Below are 20742 nucleotides of genomic sequence, written 5' to 3' on the forward strand. Positions count from 1 at the left end.
GTCCAGCCTCGCTAATGAGATGTAATTATCTCTAGTGTGGGTCCACGAATACTGTCTAATGTTACCATTCATGGAGCACCACACATCAGTCAACTCATACGTCTCAATCATTTGTTTCAAAATCCTCCCTGATTGAGCATTAGGTTCTAAATGATTCCTGTCCAAATCATCAACAGTGCAATTGAAATCCCCTCCTATAATTACAAAATCTGTTGAAGCACAACCTGAAAGTGTGCTTGCTAGTTTTACTAAAAAAATACATTGTTTACCAGGATTCACTGGAGTGTACATGTTAAACAGTTTAAAGTAGATTTTTCATATGTTTTATATATGTTTATATATGTACTTTAAGTAACCTGCCTTGAACAACCACTTCAACTTCAAAAGACACAACATATTTGAAAAGAGAAAGGCCACTCTTGCACTTACTGTACTCTTATGACTCAAAACAATGTCCCCCTCCCATTATCAATATTACTGTGAGTTTCCTGAGCAAAAGCAATATCAATACACTTTGATACTTTAAAACTTTAAAAGTTCATAGAACATAGTTCTTTTTTTAACATCTCTTGCTCCATTAACATTTAAAGATTCTGAAGCTACTCTACTCTACTTAAGATGATCAGAAAGGGAAAATATGTTAAACATATTTTCAGCTGCTTATTATTTCTTTGAAGCATTATTGATTTGCATCTTCACCTTCTGCACCAATTTCCTTCTCATTCTTCGTCCTCCTGCACGTCTGTGCCAGGCTCATGGGCTGCTCACCTTCACTATCTGCCTGACTCCCACCTCCTGCTCCCGGTTCACTCTGATCAGACCTGAGCCTTTTCTGGACAGCTGCGCTCTAAGTGCCCTTTTTGCCCACAAGCAAAACACTTCATTGCTTCTGTCATTGATAAAATGGTGTAGTCATTACCATCAACTTTAAATTTCATCACCACATTCAGTTTGTCATTATCATTCCTTAGAATCATGTACACTTGCCGACTTAAGGACACAACGTGTTTCAGTTTGGGTGATTTACAACCCCACGGAGGCATCTTCATTGCTGACACAATCTGACCGTGGTGTGACAGCTCCTTCACCAGTGCCTCATTGCTAATAAATGATGGTAGATTAGACAGAATAATTTTTTTGTGGGGTTAACGAGGGGAAAAACTGTTCTGCGAGTATTCCTCAGAACTATTCCACGATCACCGACATTATTGACTTTATCGATCGAATCCAAAAACAATACAACTGCATTGTTCATCCTGGACGCTGCCTTCACACTTTCATATCCAACAACCTGCCCTACTGTCAAACTACACTCCTCAACTGAATCTTCCTCACCGACCGAACTCTAACACCATGGCGATGGGAGAGGTCTCTGAAACCTCCAGACCCATGGTTAACACCGGCTGTGACACGCAGGCATGCGCTGGCTACTGCCTGGTACAGCAGCCATCAGTCACCTGTGAGTCCAATGGTGCTTCAGAAAAGGTGTGTGAACAATGAGAAACTGAGAGTCACCTGTGAAAACTATACAAACAGCCACACTGACAGGGAAAAGGTGCTTCCACTCACCGACACACTCTACACTCACTCAGCAAACGCTCACACATGCACAGAGAGCGAGAGAGAGAGAGAGAGACAGAGAGAGAGAGCAGGCAGAACACCACAGTCAGTCTCTTAATCAGCACCAGATGGTTTCATTCAGCCTCACATACTTCAGAGAGAGGGAGGGCGAGAGAGCATGAGAGAGACTAGCAGAGAGAGAGAGAGCGGGATGAAAAGGGAGGAAAAGTTTGTAAAAGAAAAGAAGATGAGTGCAGCTCCACCCAGGAACTGAGCCAGCTGTGTGTGTGTGTGTTTTATGTGCGTGTGTGTGTGGAGGAGCAGCAGCAGAGGTCTAATCTGGCCCACCAGCAGCTCAGCGAAATGTGATCAGACCTCTGTGGACTGTGGAGGACTCTGATGGAGGAGTCTGAGGTCTTGTTCAGACCTGTATTAACATCATCTCAGGTGAATTGATCACCAGTGTTCAACTCTATGTTCAGGTGTGAAGCAGCCAAAATGCATTTGAGATTCGATCACTCAGACCAGATTCTGAGGTGGTCTGGACCACATGTGGCCACATTCTTTTCGCAGCATGAACGCAAATGTGTCCTGGACCACATTGAAGGACCGCCTATTCTACTGGACCGCCTCCTCTACTGAAGGACCGCCTCCTCTACTGAAGGACCACCTTCACAGACTGTCTTCATCACCTGGTCTCAGTTCAGACTTGGGGTTAGAGGTCAGGGTCAGTCTGTTAGTTAGACACTGAGCCCTGAAGCAACAACACACACTGGTCAAAGTTTGGATGTGAGCTGTGTGTGCATGTATGCGCGCTCCATCTCCACCTGCCAATCTCCATGGCAACGCAGCTGGACATGCCTCGGCTCACCGACCCTCCCTCTGTGCCCTCAAAGGTCAAAGGTTACAACCAGATTTCACAGTGGCGAGGTTCCCAACATGTAAACATGTTAACACAACATGCACGTACTGAGTGAGGTCATGGTAACCACGGCAACAGCCCAGACATACAGGGGAGCGAATGAAAGTGTGTGTGACTCTCATTTCCTGTTTGTACACGAAGAAGACAGAGTGAACACCCTGTATGTGTCTGTGTGTGTGTGTGTCACCAATATCACATCACACACTGAACATAGGAAGTATTCAGATTGTGACTGTGATCTGAGGCAGTCCATTTGTGTTGTTGTGTTGTGCTGTGCTGTGCTGTGCTGTGTCGTGTTGTGTCAGGTCGTGTTGTGTTCTTGTGTTGTGTTGTTGTGTGGTGTGTTGTTGTGTGGTGTGGTGTGGTGTGGTGTGGTGTGGTGTGTTGTGTTGTGGTGTGTGGTGTGGTGTGTTGTTGTGTTGTGCTGTGGTGGATTGTGGTGTGTTGTGTGGTGTGGTGTGGTGTGGTGTGGTGTGGTGTGTTGTTGTGTTGTGCTGTGGTGGATTGTGGTGTGTTGTGTGGTGTGGTGTGGTGTGGTGTGGTGGGGTGTGTTGTGTTGTGGTGTGGTGTGGTGTGGTGTGGTGTGGTGTGTTGTTGTGTTGTGTTCTTGTGTTGTGTTGTTGTTTTGTGCTGTGCTGTGCTGTGCTGTGTTGTGACGTGTTGTGTTGTGTTCTTGTGTTGTTGTGATGTGTTGTGTTGTGTTGTGTTGTGTTATGGTGTGTTGTTGTGGTGTGGTGTGTTGTGTTGTGTTGTGTGGTGTGGTGTGGTGTGTTGTTGTGTTGTGCTGTGCTGTGTCGTGTTGTGTTCTTGTGTTGTGTTGTTGTTTTGTGCTGTGCTGTGCTGTGCTGTGTCGTGACATGTTGTGTTGTGTTCTTGTGTTGTTGTGGTGTGTTGTGTTGTGCTGTGGTGGGTTGTGTTGTGTTGTGTGGTGTGGTGTGTGTTGTGGTGGGGTGTGGTGTGTTGTGTTGCGTTGTGTGGTGTGGTGTGTTGTGGTGGGGTGTGTTTTGTTTTGTTGTGTTGTGGTGTGTTGTGTTGTATTGTTGTGTTGTTAAGGGTTAACCTGCTACACCATCAGCAGCAGAGTTGTGTAGTTATTGATCAGGCGACTGGAGAATAAAGAGGCAGATGATCAATAGCTGCACATTATGATTAATTACTGCTGGTATACACACACACACACACACACACAGCAGTGTGTGTATGTGTGTGTGTGTGTGTGTGTGTGTGTGTCCTCAGGGTGTGTTCTGTGTTCCCTGTCATCACTCTGCCAACACACACACAAAGAATGAGTGTATGGTATTTGACGGAATGACACAGTGGAAATGTGTGTGTGTGTGTGTGTAAGACATCCCTGGAGGTGTGTGTGTGTTTTTCTCTCATTTCCTGTCGAGGCGAGTCGAGACGAAGAACGCCCCGACAACAATCTGGTCCCTCTGAACCCCCCCCCCCGTTTCTCCCTGGTGGAGCGAGGCGGCAGCAGACAGAGAGAGAGAGTCTGACCACAGATGTCATGTTTCTTTGTTGTGTCACTGAAGTACTAATACTAATACTAATACTCACGGTTCAATGTTCGTTCAGTCATAACAACAAGTATTTGAGGTCTCTACGTTACCAGGGTAACATAAGGAGGAAGTGATCAGCAGTAGTTTCTGATCCTGACAGGTTTGGTTCAGCAGGATCATCTTCACTAATGACTCCACTTTCTGGTGTTTGAAGCCTAAACACAACCAGCAGCAGTGAAAAGCTCATGTTAGGCTCTAAACCAACGACACCACGGTCACATGACTTCACCGTCACCACCACTAACCTCCAGCCTGTAGGTTGATTCAGCTCTGAGCTCTTCTACAGAAGCCTTTCCTCTGACAGAGTTAGTGACAGTCTGTAGAAACACAGCGAGGCTGTAAAGGTGGACTGGTGAGGAGATCGGTTTCATGTTGGACTGATGACGTTTAACGTCCCCGACAACCTCTGTCGTCTCATTTAGACTCTTGTTAGCAACCGGCCTTTTTAACAGATGGAGAAGCTTCAAGAATCAGGACTGAGGGATTTACTGACGGATCTGATGTCAGAGAATCAAACCTGGGCCACCTTGGTGGCTCACCTGGTAGAGCGAGTACCATTAAGGCTTAGTCCTGACTGTTGCAGCCTGGGGTTCGAATCCGACCCGCGGCCCGTTGCTGCCTGTCTCTCTCTCACTGTACCTGAAAATGATGGCATAAAAAAACAGAAAAAATAATGAATAAATAAATAAAATAAAAATAAAATCTTGAGCTGGTGTTAAACACAGACCTGATTTCAGTCATCAACCAGAAACACATTCAAACAACCAGAAACTCAGGACCAGGAACAGGAAGTGAGGGCATCAGACTCATGTCTGGTGTTAGACTGTTGGACATGTTGAAGACAACATGGTGGAGGAAGGAGACGTCTCTACACTTCAGACTGTTGGGCAATCAAGAGGCTGAGATTGCTTTTCTGTGTGTTCTCCTCTGGGAGAGAGAGAGAGCTGACCGTGTGTGTGTGTGTGCGTGCTCAGTTTGTTATATAGATGCAAATTCATAGAAGCAGATTAAACAGATTGTGTCTCGTATCTGTTGATGAGCTAACATTGCCCAGCGGGACAAGTGTGTGTGTGTGTGTGTGTATTTAATGTGCCTTCTGTTACAAAGAAGAAAATGAGCCTTCCAGCTATTTAATGTCAACGCTTTCAGATGACAGCTACACACACACACACAGAGTCATTACAGGGAAGAGGCTGACGAGGCGTCAATGCCCCTGATGCCACAAAATATATTTACACACACACACAGAGAATTAGTGTGCGAGGGGCTATGAATGGAGGGATCTACACGTGTTTGAGTCACAGAAGAAGGAGGGTTTACATCTATTATCTGTGTGTGTGTGTGTGTGTGTATGTGTGTGTGTGTGTGTTAACCAGCAGGGAGGAATGCTGAGAAACGGTTATGAACTGGAGCTGGAAACATTAAATGGTTACAGACATGATCACATGACACCCGTCTGTCTCTGGTTTTACCTGTCCTCACATCTGTCTCTCTGTCTCGAAACAAACCAAACAGCAGCAAAATACCTGACCATCTGTCTGTCCACCTGTCTGTCTCTCTTTCAGCCTGTCTGTCTGGTCAGTCTCCAGACTGTACTCTGGTCCAGTCCAAAGAGGACGACTTTGACTGGGAGCAGGGAGACACCCGAGACCAACCTGCCAGCAGCCCCTGGATCCCTGCAGGTACCTGTCTGTCTGTCTGTCTCAGTGTCTCTCTCTCTCTCGCTCTCTCTCTCTCTCTCTCTCTCTGTCTCTGTCTCTCTCTCTCTGTCTCTCGCTGTCTCTGTCTCTCTCTCTCGCTGTCTCTCTCTGTCTCTCTGTCTCTCTCCCTCTCTCTCTGTCTCTCTCTGTCTCTGTCTCTCTCTCTCTCTCTCTCTCGCTGTCTCTCTCTGTCTCTGTCTCTCTCCATGTCTCTCTCTCTCCCTCTCTCTCTCTCTCTGTCTCTGTCTCTGACTCTGTCTCTCTCTCTCTCTCTCTCTCTCTCTCTCTCTCTCTCTCTCTCTCTCTCTTTGACTCTGTCTCTCTCTCTCTGTCTCTGTCTCTCACTCTGTCTCTCTCTGTCTCTGACTCTGTCTCTGTCTCTCTCTCTCTCTGTCTCTGTCTCTCTCTCTCTCCCTCTCTCTCTCTTTGTCTGTCTGTCTCAGTGTCTCTCTCTCTCTCCCTCTCTCTCTCTCTCTCTCTCTCTGTCTTTGTTTTATCTACTATTGACCTGCCACAGTTTCTGCTCTGAGTTATGGACGGACAGTGAGAGTTCACAATGAACCAATGAGATAAGAGGGGGTGTGTGTGTGTGTGTGTGTGTGTGTGTGTGTGTGTGTCATTTGTCACGTGCTCGCAGAGGTTAAGCCGCTGACGAATGAGAATGCAGCACTCTTAAATCACAGAGCCAATCATGTGAGAGACAGGCTGAGCGAGGACACACAGAGAGGAGGTGGTTACTGTCCTCTTTAATGTGATTTATATGGGGGAGGAGAGGGGAGGAGGAGGAAACAAGAGAGGAAACAAGAGAATGACATGAGAGGAGGAAACAAACAAGTAAAGAAGGTGAGGAGAGGAGGAAACAAAAGAGGATAGTAGGGAACAAGAGAGGAAAGAAGACAAGGAGACAAGAAACAAAGAATAAAACAAGAGGAAAGGAAACAAGTGAGGAAATGAGAGAGGAGAGGTGAGAAGGAAACAAGTGAGGAAAAGAGAGACAAGAGTTTTGTCACCTTCTCTCTTTTCCATAAAAGCAGTGTTTTGTGTGTGTGTGTGTGTGTGTGTGTGTGTGTGTGTGTGTGTGTGTGTGTGTGTGTCCGTTGGGAGAGAAGCGGTTTGCTCTGTGATTGCCTGGATTGGTTGCAATTAGTCACACATACACACCTCCTCCTCCTCCCTGGTTCGATCTCCTCCCGGCTGATATGTGGAGCAGTGAGCAGGGTGAAACAGGGCATTAAATCTAACCAACCACTAGAGAGTGGCTGGGCGAGCAAGGTAGAGTTTGACAGAGAGAGAGAGAGAGACTGATGGAGCAGGATGCTGATCCTGTGTGTGAGGGTGTAGTGTTACTACCCTCTGGTCATGTGACCCAGCAGACCACTGATGGATGTTCCAGTACACACACCAGTACTGTGAACAACAGTCTCTAGTCACAGTGTCAGTAATAACACTGTGATGATGATGATCCTCATCATCATCATCACAGGCCCTGGGTTCTGCCTGTCAGGCTACATCCAGACGAGTGTTGGACCTGGAGTCACAGCTCAGGGCTGAGCACCTGTTTTAACCGGGCCTAAACCATCAGGTGTGTGATGTAACGAGGTCACACCGTTAATGACACGTCACAGCTCACTCTATACTGTCAGCGATAGAAAGTCAAGTCAAGTCAGTTGGTTCCATTGTGAGAATCACACCCCTTCACAAGTTTGTAGTAAACAAACACACCTGGTTCAGTATACTGCATGGTCATGTTAGTGAACATGAACAGGGCTTTAAACGGTATCTGCTTTACAACATTTAAATCGACACTTTTTCAGTGGTAGTTCTGCATGTGTTCACTGAGACAGCAGCAGGTTTGAGGAGGTAAAAACCTTCACACAGTCAGTTCTCCAGTGTAACTGGTTTAATACTGCAGCCAAACACACACACACACACGCACACAGCAGCAGCATCGATTGACCAGTGATTGCAGGCTCCATTTAATGTTCTTATAAATGGTACAAGTTCAATCTAATCTGAACCATGTAGCACTCGCTCTCTCTCTGCTGTCAGTGTGAACAACAGTAATCTTCTCCAATGCCCTTTACTGCCTCACACACACACACACACACACACAGACACACACACACACACACACAGACACACACACACACACACACACACACACACACATACAGACACACACACACACACACACACACAGTATTTCCCTGCAGATGTTTGAAATGTTCAATCACAATAACCTGCAGACAGTTGTATCAGGGTCAGAGGTCAGAACGCCATGACATCATTAGTCGACTGTTAGCTCACTGCTAATGGTGCTAACGTCACAGGAGTCAGGTTCAGGTGAAGCTGCAGCACTCAACACAAATCCTCTAAACAGCAGGTCCACTGACCCAGCACAAGAACAGGATCCACATCAGTCCTCCACTGGGTTCCCATGAATAACAGGTTCTTTGTTTGTACACTGGTTGGTACACTGGTTCTTCTGTTCTTGTCTCTGGTTCTTCCTCTGTCTCTGGTTCCTCTGTTCTTGTCTCTGGTTCTTCCTCTGTCTCTGATTCTTCTTCTGTCTCTGGTTCCTCTGTTCTTGTCTCTGGTTCTTCCTCTGTCTCTGATTCTTCTTCTGTCTCTGGTTCTTCTGTTCTTGTCTCTGATTCTTCTTCTGTCTCTGTTTCTTCTGTTCTTGTCTCTAGTTCTCCTTCTTTTCTGTCTCTGGTTCTCCTTCTTTTCTGTCTCTGGTTCTCCTTCTTTTCTGTCTCTGGTTCTTCTTCTTTTCTGTCTCTAGTTCTCCTTCTTTTCTGTCTCTGATTCTTCTTCTGTCTCTGGTTCTTCTGTTCTTGTCTCTGGTTCCTCTGTTCTTGTCTCTGGTTCTTCCTCTGTCTCTGATTCTTCTTCTGTCTCTGGTCCCTCTGTTCTTGTCTCTGGTTCTTCTGTTCTTGTCTCTGGTTATTCTCTTCTTGTCTCTGGTTCTTCCTCTGTCTCTGATTCTTCCTCTGTCTCTGATTCTTCTTCTGTCTCTGGTTCCTCTGTTCTTGTCTCTGGTTCCTCTGTTCTTGTCTCTGGTTCTTCCTCTGTCTCTGATTCTTCTTCTGTCTCTGGTTCTCCTTCTTTTCTGTCTCTGGTTCTCCTTCTTTTCTGTCTCTAGTTCTCCTTCTTTTCTTTCTCTGGTTCTCCTTCTTTTCTGTCTCTGGTTCTCCTTCTTTTCTGTCTCTGGTTCTTCTTCTTTTCTGTCTCTAGTTCTCCTTCTTTTCTGTCTCTGATTCTTCTTCTGTCTCTGGTTCTTCTGTTCTTGTCTCTGGTTCCTCTGTTCTTGTCTCTGGTTCTTCCTCTGTCTCTGATTCTTCTTCTGTCTCTAGTTCTCCTTCTTTTCTTTCCCTGGTTCTCCTTCTTTTCTGTCTCTAGTTCTCCTTCTTTTCTGTCTCTGGTTCTCCTTCTTTTCTGTCTCTGATGCTTCCGTTCTTGTCTCTAGTTCTCCTTCTTTTCTGTCTCTGGTTCTCCTTCTTTTCTGTCTCTGCTTCTCCTTCTTTTCTGTCTCTGGTTCTTCTTCTTTTCTGTCTCTAGTTCTCCTTCTTTTCTGTCTCTGATTCTTCTTCTGTCTCTGGTTCTTCTGTTCTTGTCTCTGGTCCCTCTGTTCTTGTCTCTGGTTCTTCCTCTGTCTCTGATTCTTCTTCTGTCTCTGGTTCTTCTGTTCTTGTCTCTGGTTCTTCCTCTGTCTCTGATTCTTCTTCTGTCTCTGGTTCTTCTGTTCTGGTCCTGGTTCTTCCTCTGTCTCTGATTCTTCTTCTGTCTCTGGTTCCTCTGTTCTTGTCTCTGGTTCCTCTGTTCTTGTCTCTGGTTCTTCCTCTGTCTCTGATTCTTCTTCTGTCTCTGGTTCTCCTTCTTTTCTGTCTCTGGTTCTCCTTCTTTTCTGTCTCTAGTTCTCCTTCTTTTCTGTCTCTGGTTCTCCTTCTTTTCTGTCTCTGGTTCTCCTTCTTTTCTGTCTCTGGTTCTTCTTCTTTTCTGTCTCTAGTTCTCCTTCTTTTCTGTCTCTGATTCTCCTTCTGTCTCTGGTTCTTCTGTTCTTGTCTCTGGTTCCTCTGTTCTTGTCTCTGGTTCTTCCTCTGTCTCTGATTCTTCTTCTGTCTCTAGTTCTCCTTCTTTTCTTTCCCTGGTTCTCCTTCTTTTCTGTCTCTGGTTCTCCTTCTTTTCTGTCTCTGATGCTTCTGTTCTTGTCTCTAGTTCTCCTTCTTTTCTGTCTCTGGTTCTCCTTCTTTTCTGTCTCTGCTTCTCCTTCTTTTCTGTCTCTGGTTCTTCTTTTTTTCTGTCTCTAGTTCTCCTACTTTTCTGTCTCTGATTCTTCTTCTGTCTCTGGTTCTTCTGTTCTTGTCTCTGGTCCCTCTGTTCTTGTCTCTGGTTCTTCCTCTGTCTCTGATTCTTCTTCTGTCTCTGGTTCTTCTGTTCTTGTCTCTGGTTCTTCCTCTGTCTCTGATTCTTCTTCTGTCTCTGGTTCTTCTGTTCTGGTCCTGGTTCTTCCTCTGTCTCTGATTCTTCTTCTGTCTCTGGTTCTTCTGTTCTTGTCTCTGGTTCTTCTGTTCTTGTCTCTGTTTCTTCTGTCTCTGATTCTTCTTCTGTTCTCCTGCAGTTCTCTGGTTGTTCCATATTTTATTTTTCAGTCTCAGTTTGTTCCTCAGGGGAACAGGACGCTGACTGTCAGTCACAGCTGTCAGCCAATGAAACGCCTCGGTCACAGCCTTTTAATTGATTTGCTCCAATCATGGATGACCAGAGGGAACCCACACACACACACACAAACAGATGCCTTTAGTGTATGTGTGTTTGTTTGTGTATATATATATATATTGTGTGTGTGTCTCTATGGGGTTCAGGGTATATTAATATTTCTAATAGGGCTGTTATCAGCTCAGTGCCAGCTGCACACAGTAAACACACACACAGACACACACGGTGAAGCTTGAAGGCAAATATATACACTACACACACACACACACACACACACACACACACACACACACACACACACACACTCTCTCTCTCTCTCTCTCTCTCTCTCTCTCTGTCTGTCTGTTGTGTGATAACTCCCACAATGCCTTTCTGTGTCAAAGAGACCTGGAGGTCAAAACCACTTTTCAAAAAAAAAAAACAAACTGCTGTAAACAACACACGCACGCGCGCGCACACACACACACACACACACACACACACACACAGCTTCCCTCGTGCCAACAGGTAAACACTGTGTAAAAGTGAGAGAGGGCAAACAAGGGTGAGAGACATAGGAGGAAATAGAGAGAGGGAGAGTTTGAAGTTGTGGACTTTGTTTTGCAGATAAATAACAAAAACTGAGTGAGTGTGTGTCTGTGTGTATTTGTGCGGTGTTTGTTTATGTGTGTTCATGTGCGTATGTCTGGGTTAATTACTGTGTTAAAGGGTTTATCAGCGTGTCGGCATGCAGGAGATTCACCCAGCCTTTGAACATGACATGGCTCAGAGTGTGTGTGTGTGTGTGTGTGTGTGTGTGTGTGTGTGTGTGTGTGTGTCCAGTCTGTATGAAGCCACTATCAGCCTCCTGCCAACACCAATTCAAGCCTCATTCAGGGAGTTTAAACATTCAGAGCTGTGACTCAAATCCAGCCAATCAGAGGAGAGGTCACACTGACACGCCGGTTCCCTATTGGGCGGCTGCTCGATCTGAACACTCTGACATTTGGTTAAAATCCTCTTGTTCTTGTTCAGATGGATGTCAGGTTCATGTCTGTGCACAGAGATACAGCAGGTCCAGCATGTGCTTAGCCTAGCTTAGCACAAATACTGGGAATAGAGGGAAACTGTTAGCCTAGCTTAGCACAAACACTTGAAGCCGATGTGTTGTAGACAGATTTTGTGTTGCTGTGATTGTTTGGCGTCTCTTTGTGTCTTTATGTTGTTTTGTGTCTTTGTGTCATTTGGCCCCTCGCTGCTTCTACACCTGTTCAATAAACAACATATCACCTGTCAATCACCTGTTCAGTAAATGTGGGACTGCCCCGCCCCTTTAAACATGTTTCCTGTTGAAGTATTTTCAGACGTTGTAACATCCAGAAATCACAGAGAGCAGGAATACAGGAAACACACACACACACACACACACACACACACACATTCACTTACTGTGTGTGTTTCTGTGTGTGTGTGTGTGTTATTTGTTTAAATCTTCTCAATTTGCTGCAGCTGCCTCTCCTCACGTCTCAATATAACTCTGGTAATAGAATTACCTTCCCCCCTCCATCTGTGTGTGAGCTGGGTCTGATGTGATTGGTTTACACATGGCAGGGGTCATCTGTGATTGGCTGACAGGTGAGAAGGGGATGGGAGGTTAACAAGAGGGATAAACGCCAAGACACGAATAAAATGAGTGTGTTTATGTGTAAAGGTGTGAACAGCAGCAGTTTGTCTCCTTTGATTGATTTTTAATCGATCAACCAATAACATATGCTCATTAAGGTGAATTTAATTATTACCTTCAATGGATGTGAGGGAAACTGTCACCGACAGTTTCCCTCACATCCATTCAAAGAACACACAACATCAGCTGATCACAGTATCCCTCAGGGTCAGGACTGATGGTCGACACACATCAGACAGACCCACAAATAGACACAAACCACACTGTACAACACAACAACAACCAAGAGAGGCTCACAGCAGCCTGAGACAACCTGGAAAATCAGGAAGACAACCTGGAAAGTCTGTGGAGCCTCTGAGACGTCCCTGGACTGACACTGATCCTTGATCCTGGTCCAGGTTTTAGGCTCAGGGTCAGACTGTATCTCTGACTGCGCAGATGTTCCAGATGTTTCAGGAGTAAATATAATTCATACCAGGAAACACATGAATGCACACACACACACACACACACTGCTGTTTGTTCTACAACATTCCTCTGTTGCTAAGGAAACAGCTGGTACACACAAACACACACACAGACATGACTGAACCAGTCAGGACAATCCTCAGAAATGAAGATGAAGAGAAGAAGAAGCAGCGTCACGTGACCCGAACACACGTGTTCATGTTCACACATGAAGAAGTTCATCAGTGTGGATTCTCCTCTCTCTCTTTTCATCAGTGTTTACTGTCCTCGCTTGCTCTTCTCCTCCTTTTCTCTGCTATGATTGAAACTCTTGTTTTTCTAATCGATTCTCCTCAAGGACCATTGATCTGCTGACACACACACACACACACACACACACACACACACACTATTACCTTCTGGTGCCAGTTGTGTTTCGTGTTGGTCACATGATCCTCTCATTTTTTATTGCTGTCACTATTTAAATACTTTAACTGTCACTCTCATCTGGTAATGAGCTTTTATTTTGAAGTCTCAGTCCATATCTTTATTTACATCACCTTATGGATCTGTTAGGATGACCCTTTAGCAGTTGGAGGATGCAGTCAATGGTGTACCAACCAAGTGGAATTTATTCAGCAGCAGCAAATCATGACGGCAACATGTGAGATCCTACCAGCAACACAGACAGATAGCAACGGGCACCTTTTATACTGTGCCACTGCATACCCCTACTAGATCCTACCATTACCAGGTGTTTCCAAATTCTTAGTACCTGCCCAGATTGTTATAATGTACTCCAGAATATAATTTAAACAAAATATTTACAAAACCACAACTCTGCTGTATCCCCTTTCCCAAAAAAAATGCCCTCAAATAAAATTACAAACATGAAGGTACACCCCACTCTCCTATCCTCCCTCTTGGTCCCTCCCAGAACATTTATGAGGTGTTTGTACCCCGGGGAATTGTTTTGGCCGAACACCCTGGAGCGGACAATGGAAAAGGACAGGTGAGTATTTTATACTATAACTTAACAAAAAACACTAAACTAATGCACAAATACACACTTTTACTTCACGATAAATGCACATAGATGTTAACCTAGACAGAACACAGTTTAGCTATCGTTCAATTATTAACATATGTTTACACAAACACTGTTTTCGGATCCTAATCCAGCTCCGCTCTCTTTCAGGTGGAACTGATTATCTACCATGACACCTGCCAGATGACAGCACAACAAGGATTTAAAATACTCAATAATACTACAAAAATACTTGTGCAAAATAAATGTGCAAATATGCAATGTGCAAAATGTTCTCTGCAAATCCTGCTATTAAAGTACAAATATCGTTATCAAAGTGCAAAGTGCTGTTATTAATGTGCATAGTTAAGTTGTTTGTTAAAAGTTCAATTAATACAAGACCCCATTGTGCAATAAGTACAGGGCCAAAGTCGTCAGTCACTAGTAACGAAGTGCCCTTCCTTATAGGATCCATTGTTCATTGTTGATTTTATTCTGAAATCTTCTCTCATGAAATCTGATGAAATTTTTGCTTTTTAAAATCCAACTTTATTTAAATATCGATCTGTTTCTGTATTTATTTAAATGCTTAAATGCTCTCTTATTTTGAAGTCTGTAATCAACATCTGATCTTCTTTACCTGCACTTAGGTGTGTTTTTATTTTGAAGTGTGAGTCCCTGTCTTACAGTCACACTTTCTTAATTAACCTGCTGCTGTTGGTCACAAAAACAAGGTGCTATTATTCTATTAAGTCTTGAAGCATGTTTGTGAGGTCACAGTGTTTTAACATCATTCACACTCACTTTATAAATCCATCACTGTAACTTTACAGTTTCATAATATAATATTTTTAATTAGCATATTTAATTCAATACTCATCTTTACAGTTCCCATAGACTCACATTCACTTACATGTCAGCCTGTGTGTGTGTCCACATAAACTAATTTCAGACCAGTAATAAACCAGTGTCATTTACTTTCATACTGGTGATAACAAAAAGATAAATGTGAGCAATTTAGATTTTGTTGTTTATACAGTTTTTTTTTTTTTTTTTACAGTTGAACATTTTTCCTGTTCAACATCAACATTTTACAAATTAAGAAACAGACAGTTGATTTTGTTTTCATTTCCTGTTTATGAGCACAGACTTTTATTTTGACTTGTGTTTGTTAATGAGGTGTTGCTTCCTGTCTGCAGGTTCCTCCTTCCTGTTTGTGAACACATCAGGTCGTCATGGTGGTCAGCGCGCTCAGCTGCTACTGCCCCCCCTCAAGGAGAACGACACACACTGTGTCAGCTTCCTGTTCTACCAGGAGGGGGGCCGTGAGGGTGCCACGCCCGCCATGCTCAATGTCTACATCAAAGGTACAAATACTGCAGTACGACACACTGAAATGCTGCAACACAGTACTGCAGTATTACACTATTCATATGGAGGCGGAGCTCTCAGGTGTGTTGACAGTGTTTGTGTTCCCTGCAGAGAACAACAGTCCTCTGGGAGTTCCGGTCTTTAACTCGTCAGGCCCTGCCTACCACATCTGGAAGGCGGTGGAGCTAGCTGTGTCCACCTTCTGGCCTAATTACTACCAGGTAACGCACAAACACACATCTGTATTACCTGGTCTCAAGCTGTCTTTAGGGGAGTTTCTGATCAGGACTTTGTGGCCCTGATCCAAGTCCTTTAATAATTTTAATCTCCAGACAGATGAGTTTCAGTTTGTTCTGTGTCAACGTGAATCAGTAACAGCTGATCAGTCACATGACCTGCAGCTGGTCTGACATCAGTCACATTACCTGCAGCTTCAGACTCAAATTGACGTCAGGAGAAGCTGCTGCCTGGAGCTTTTCAGCCTCTGCACGTCACCACTCATCGTTTTCTTCCTGAAATTACAAATACATGCGTCTGACGAGGTCACTCCTCCAGATAGTAATACTGCAAAAAGACTGCAGAAATACTGCAAAAAATACTGCGAGAAATTGCAGAAATATTGCAAAATATTGTAAAAGCACTGCAATAGGACTGCAGAAATACTGCAAAACGACTGTAAATATCTGCAAAGCTACAGTTGATCTGCAGATATTTAACAATCAGGCTGAAAATAACCCCAAATATAAGATCGCTGTTTGAGTCATTAGCTTTTAAGAAGAAACAACACACACACACACACTGGATGTAGTTGATCCATATTGAAAGCTCTTTTATGTGGCTTTAAAAGCTCTGTCATCTCTAAACCATGTGAGGGCCTCAGCTAATTGGTTCAACTCACACACACGCACACACACACACACACACACACACACACACACACACACACACACACAGACAGTACAGCAGCAGCAGGAAGTGAATTTCTCTCACCATGGGAACCTCCTTGTGCCAAAAAAGATCTTTTCCTCCTGTCGACACCTGCAAGAGAAACTAGAATTGAATAGAATAGAATAGAACTGGGCTGCAGAACAGTACAGACTGGGGGGGTCCACTGTTCAGGATTCACAACATCACAATTCAACAGATGCAACTGTTTTCACTGTTTGACACGATATTATTCTCTGCAGGTCAACACCCACTGTGTGTGTGTGTGTGTGTGTGTGTGTGTGTGTGTGTGTGTGTGTGTGTGTGTGTGTGTGTTCGTCCATCAGTCAATATGTCATCAGCTCTGAGCAGGGAGGGGGTCGCACACAGTTTTTTTCTGTAGGGACTAAAGTGGAACCTCCAGCTGAACCGTCTGCTTTCTCCCTAGAAGAAGAGAGACTGATTCAGAACAATACAGCCAATCATAAACAGCCCCCTCCCCACCACACACACACAGGTGTTGTGGGTTGTGAACAGGCTGCAATTACAGCCATCCCATCATCACAGCAGGCGTCACTAATTAGCTGCATCACCATGGCAACAACAGGTCCAACACATTAGAGAGATGGAGTTAATGAGAGAGAGAGAGAGAGAGAGTTTTGAGAAAGTTGGCAAAATAAGTTTGACAGATGTATACATATCTTTATTTATATATATTACATATTTATATATATTTATATTGACATTTATATTTAAATGCAGGAAGTGATGTCATGTTTTCTTCTACACTAATCAGAACAAGAGGAAAAGATAGAGGATCAACAGAGAGGATCAACAGAGAGGCAACAGTGAAAACAGGAAGGAGAGGAAGAATGGAGGGAAGAGGAGTCAGAGCTTGGGGGAATAAACTGGGGGGGTCACAGTCAGTTGGAGGGAGGAGAACTTCCTGTCTCTGGACGCCAACAGGAAGTGTGTGCCACCAGCTTCCATGGCGATAAGACTGAGGAATGTGAACAGACACTCTGTGTGCGTGCGTGCGTGCGTGCGTGTGTGCGTGTGTCTTGTCAACATAACAGAACAGAAAAAAGTCCTGAAGCTTTATTGATACAACGGTTAGAAACAGGAAACAGTCATTGTCTCATAGACATAAAGACATAAAGTTTGAATGAAGAGTTGTAATGAAGGAGTAACAAAGGTAAACCTGTTCTTCAAAAACCTTTTTAGACTCAACAGGTCAGATTCTTCAAGACCTGGGCCTTACAAAACCTCTTCAGGATAAAAGTAGCTCCTGAATCTGTTGGAGTCAGAGGTAGTGGAGAGGATCTTGACTCACTGAGACCAGATCACAGAGAATCATAAAGGATTATGGTCCCCTCACAACACTGTGTCAGCGTCTGTGAGACGATATGTTCACCAAACAATAAATGTTCTCAAGAGAACCCACATCATAGAACAGTTCATACAGTTCCCTCTAGATGTTCTCCAGCTCCAGAGAAATTAAGCAGCTTCATTAGGTCAACCCGGAGTAATCGGAGCCAGAGATGGAACCATGTCAAGACGACTGAACTATCACAAGACCAGGACATTTCTGTGAACAGGAGAAACATCACACATCAGCACACAGGTTGTGTTGGTCCTGGTGGTCCTGGTGATCCTGGTCACACAGGATGTGTTGCTGCTCCAGTTGTAGACGTTGTTGTAAAGTGGATCTACACATGGTTCATGATGTTAGTGGGAGGGGCCTGAGGCATCATGTTTATCATGTGTGTCACTGTGAGGGAAAGTGGGACCACAGCTACATTACCACAGGTAAAACAGGTGGATCACAGCCTCTCAGTCAGGGTCAGTCAGGTTTTCATTCTTTTATTCTTTTTAAGTTTTTATTATAAGTTAAATTCTCCAGGTTGACACTGACCTGATCAGATTGATGAGAATCCACAACTGTATTAACATCATCTGTAATTACTGAATCTGGATCAGTTTGTTTCTTTATTATCACTGCAGGATGTAGTTCATGTGTTTTCACCTGTCTTTCATCAGCCAATCACTGTGGTTCTTACAACAAGCTGGTCCATGAGAACTGATGTCACCATAGCAACAGAGTCTTAGCAGCTTTGTGAAGAGGATTTAAAACCTTTAGTCAGAAACTGGACTCAGGAGAACTCTGAGTGGAAGAGATACTCTGATGAGGTCCTGATGTGACGTTGGTCTAAACCTGTTTTAGAGGCTGGTTTCAAGTTGGTCCAGAAACCCTGTAGACTCAGTCTGACCTTAGAGAGAATCACCTTCACAGTCATCGTGGACTCAGTCTTAACTGAAACTTGTTTTACAGCTGCTGTTTGACAAAGTCTGGACTTTGTCAAAAAGCCTCTCTGGTCCTGACCAGGTCTCAGCTGAGTTTACACGGTGCTGGAACTTCGGTCTGAGACCCACTTTAGACTGGAAACACCTTTAGACTCGTCAGCACCCCCTGGTCCCTGTGATCCTGATGCTGGTGTCAGAGCTCAGAACTTGATCCAGATGTGGGTTTGTGTGTCAAAAGTTGATCCAAATGTTGGTCTGTGTATCAGAAGTTGATCCAGATGTTGGTCTGCGTGTCAGAACTTGATCCAGATGTTGGTCTGCATGTTAGAACTTGATCCAGATGTTGGTGTGTGTATCAGAACTTGATCCAGATGTAGGTCTGCGTGTCAGAACTTGATCCAGATGTGGGTTTGTGTGTCAGAAGTTGATCCAGATGTTGGTCTGTGTGTCAGAAGTTGATCCAGATGTTGGTCTGTGTGTTAAAAGTTGATTGAGATGTTGGTCTGTGTGTCAGAAGTTGATCCAGATGTTGGTCTTTGTGTCAGGTGGTGTTTGAGGCCGTCAGCACCGGTCAGAGAGGAGTTCTGGCCATCAAGGACATCACACTGCAGGGACATCAGTGCAGTAAGTACACACACACACACACACACATGCGTGCACATGCACATGCAGAGGGCCCCGCTCCCTTGTAGAGCATGTTCTTAATTGGTTAACGAGGTTTGGTTGCTTAATTGGATAATGATGTTAGAAGTTGAGCTGGCATCATAGAATCAAGGTCACATTGTTTGTGTGTGTGTGTGTCTGTGTGTGTGTGTGCGCGTGTGTGTGTGTGTGGAGACAGGGGAGCTCATTAAAATATAAATTGATTAGCATGGACTTTGATCCATCCGTCTGTTTATCTACCTGCCTGCATTTTTGATGTTGCTTTGTTATATGAACAAGACGCACACACAGACACACAGACATACACACACACACACACACACGCAGACATGCACACACACACACGCAGACATGCACACACACACACACACAGACATGCACACACACACACACACACACACACACCTTCCTCCATTTTCTGATTGGATCACTGAGATTTTTCACTGTCTTGCTCAAGACATCAGGGAAAAGGTTAGCTGTTACCATGGCGACACAGCCAGGCAATGTTGTCATCAGTGTGTGACCTCTGACCTCTGTGTGACCTCAGTGAGCACGCCGCACTTCCTGCACATTAAAGGTGTGGAGGTGAATGCAGGACAGACGGCGACGTTTCACTGCACCGTGAATGGACGACCACAGGGCAACCTGCTGCTCTACCTACAGGTACACAGTGATCAATACTGATCAGAACTAATCAAAAAGTAATTTCACGAGCTTCATCTTTGTTTATTGTTTTTATTGTTTCATAGTTTTTACGTTTTATTATTTTGTTGACATCTTTTTTTATTTTTGTTAAAACTCAAATGTTTTTGTGTAAACAAACTGTTTATTTGTTGTCTCATAGATATCTTTGTGTATATCTGTGTTGACTGTAGTTCAGTGTTCCTCTGACCTGTTTCCTGTTTCCTGGTTGTCAGGGGATGGCCGGTCGTCAGGCGGTCGTCAGGGAAACCAAACCGGTAAACTCGAGGCGTTACGTGGCGAGTTTCGACGTGGAGAATACAACCAAAGGCGACTCCGGACGCTATCGTTGCATTGCGCAGTCAGAACGAGGTGTGGGCGTGTCTTCGTACGCTGACCTCACAGTCAAACGTGAGTGCTGTTGTCCAATTGGCTGCTGAATGGGTTTTACTTTATTATTTATTATTGTTATTATTCTTTTGCTTTGTTCTTCAGTTTATTTGTGTTTGTTTTCATTTGTTTGTTTATTCATTATATTCCGGTTTATATCTTTAAAATGTCATTTATGATTTGTTTGTTTGTTTATGTTTATTGTGACTGATGAACAAAGAAAAGACAGAACAGGAAGGAACAGATTTGTTTGTGCTCAGTTTAAATCTGCTGCTGTTCTGATGCTCCTTCGTCATGTCTGAAGGCGGCGACAACTGATGTCATCATCCATTAATCAGTGGATCATGGACCACAAACTCATTCAGAGAGACAGTTTGATCTGTGTCACCACGCTCCTATGATGTTCTTCATCATTCTAATGATGTCATCATCGTCATCAGATCAGCATCAGAAAGAATGTGTTTAAATCTGACTCCTGGACAGAACCTGTCTCTCTCTCCACCTTTCTCTCTCCACCTGTCTCTCTCTCCACTGTCTCTGTCTCTCTTTGGATCAAAGCTTCAGTTTGTCATATTTTTATTTTAATGACTCCATCGTCAAACGAGGAAGAGTCGTATTACAGTTTCTCACCTCATTACTGCACTGTGTATGTCTGTGTGTGTGTCTGTGTGTGTGTCTGTGTGTGTGTGTGTGTGCGTGCGTGTGTGTGTGTACGGTCTGTGTGTGTGTGTGTGTGTGTGTGTGTGTCAGGTGAAAGGAGCGCCTCATTAGAAAGTCAGTTTACTGTTTAAAAAAGGAGAATCAAAGTA

General features: G+C 44.2%; 1 protein-coding gene and 1 pseudogene across 10 annotated transcripts in view; one reads left to right on the top strand and one right to left on the bottom strand.

Annotated features, from left to right (window-relative positions):
- The window catches only part of LOC139624877 (receptor-type tyrosine-protein phosphatase mu-like), a 109767-nt gene that overhangs the window by 25936 nt on the left and 63089 nt on the right, over positions 1 to 20742 (top strand). For 9 of the 10 annotated variants that reach the window (XM_071484234.1, XM_071484235.1, XM_071484237.1 and 6 more), the window contains exons 2-7: positions 5610 to 5726; positions 14800 to 14967; positions 15083 to 15192; positions 18745 to 18823; positions 19410 to 19525; positions 19780 to 19954. In XM_071484234.1, the coding sequence (XP_071340335.1) occupies positions 5610 to 5726; positions 14800 to 14967; positions 15083 to 15192; positions 18745 to 18823; positions 19410 to 19525; positions 19780 to 19954 (765 nt within the window). Of the gene's footprint in view, positions 1 to 5609; positions 5727 to 14799; positions 14968 to 15082; positions 15193 to 16752; positions 18418 to 18744; positions 18824 to 19409; positions 19526 to 19779; positions 19955 to 20742 lie in introns of those variants that run through there. The other variant, XM_071484244.1, reaches the window with a different exon arrangement.
- Positions 8117 to 9112, bottom strand: LOC139625694 (RNA-binding protein 25-like; annotated as a pseudogene).

This window comes from Trachinotus anak, unplaced genomic scaffold (genome assembly GCF_046630095.1).
Source record: "Trachinotus anak isolate AG129_WGS33_773 ecotype Australia unplaced genomic scaffold, CSIRO_AGI_Tana_v1 ptg000009l, whole genome shotgun sequence".
Lineage (NCBI taxonomy): Eukaryota > Metazoa > Chordata > Actinopteri > Carangiformes > Carangidae > Trachinotus > Trachinotus anak.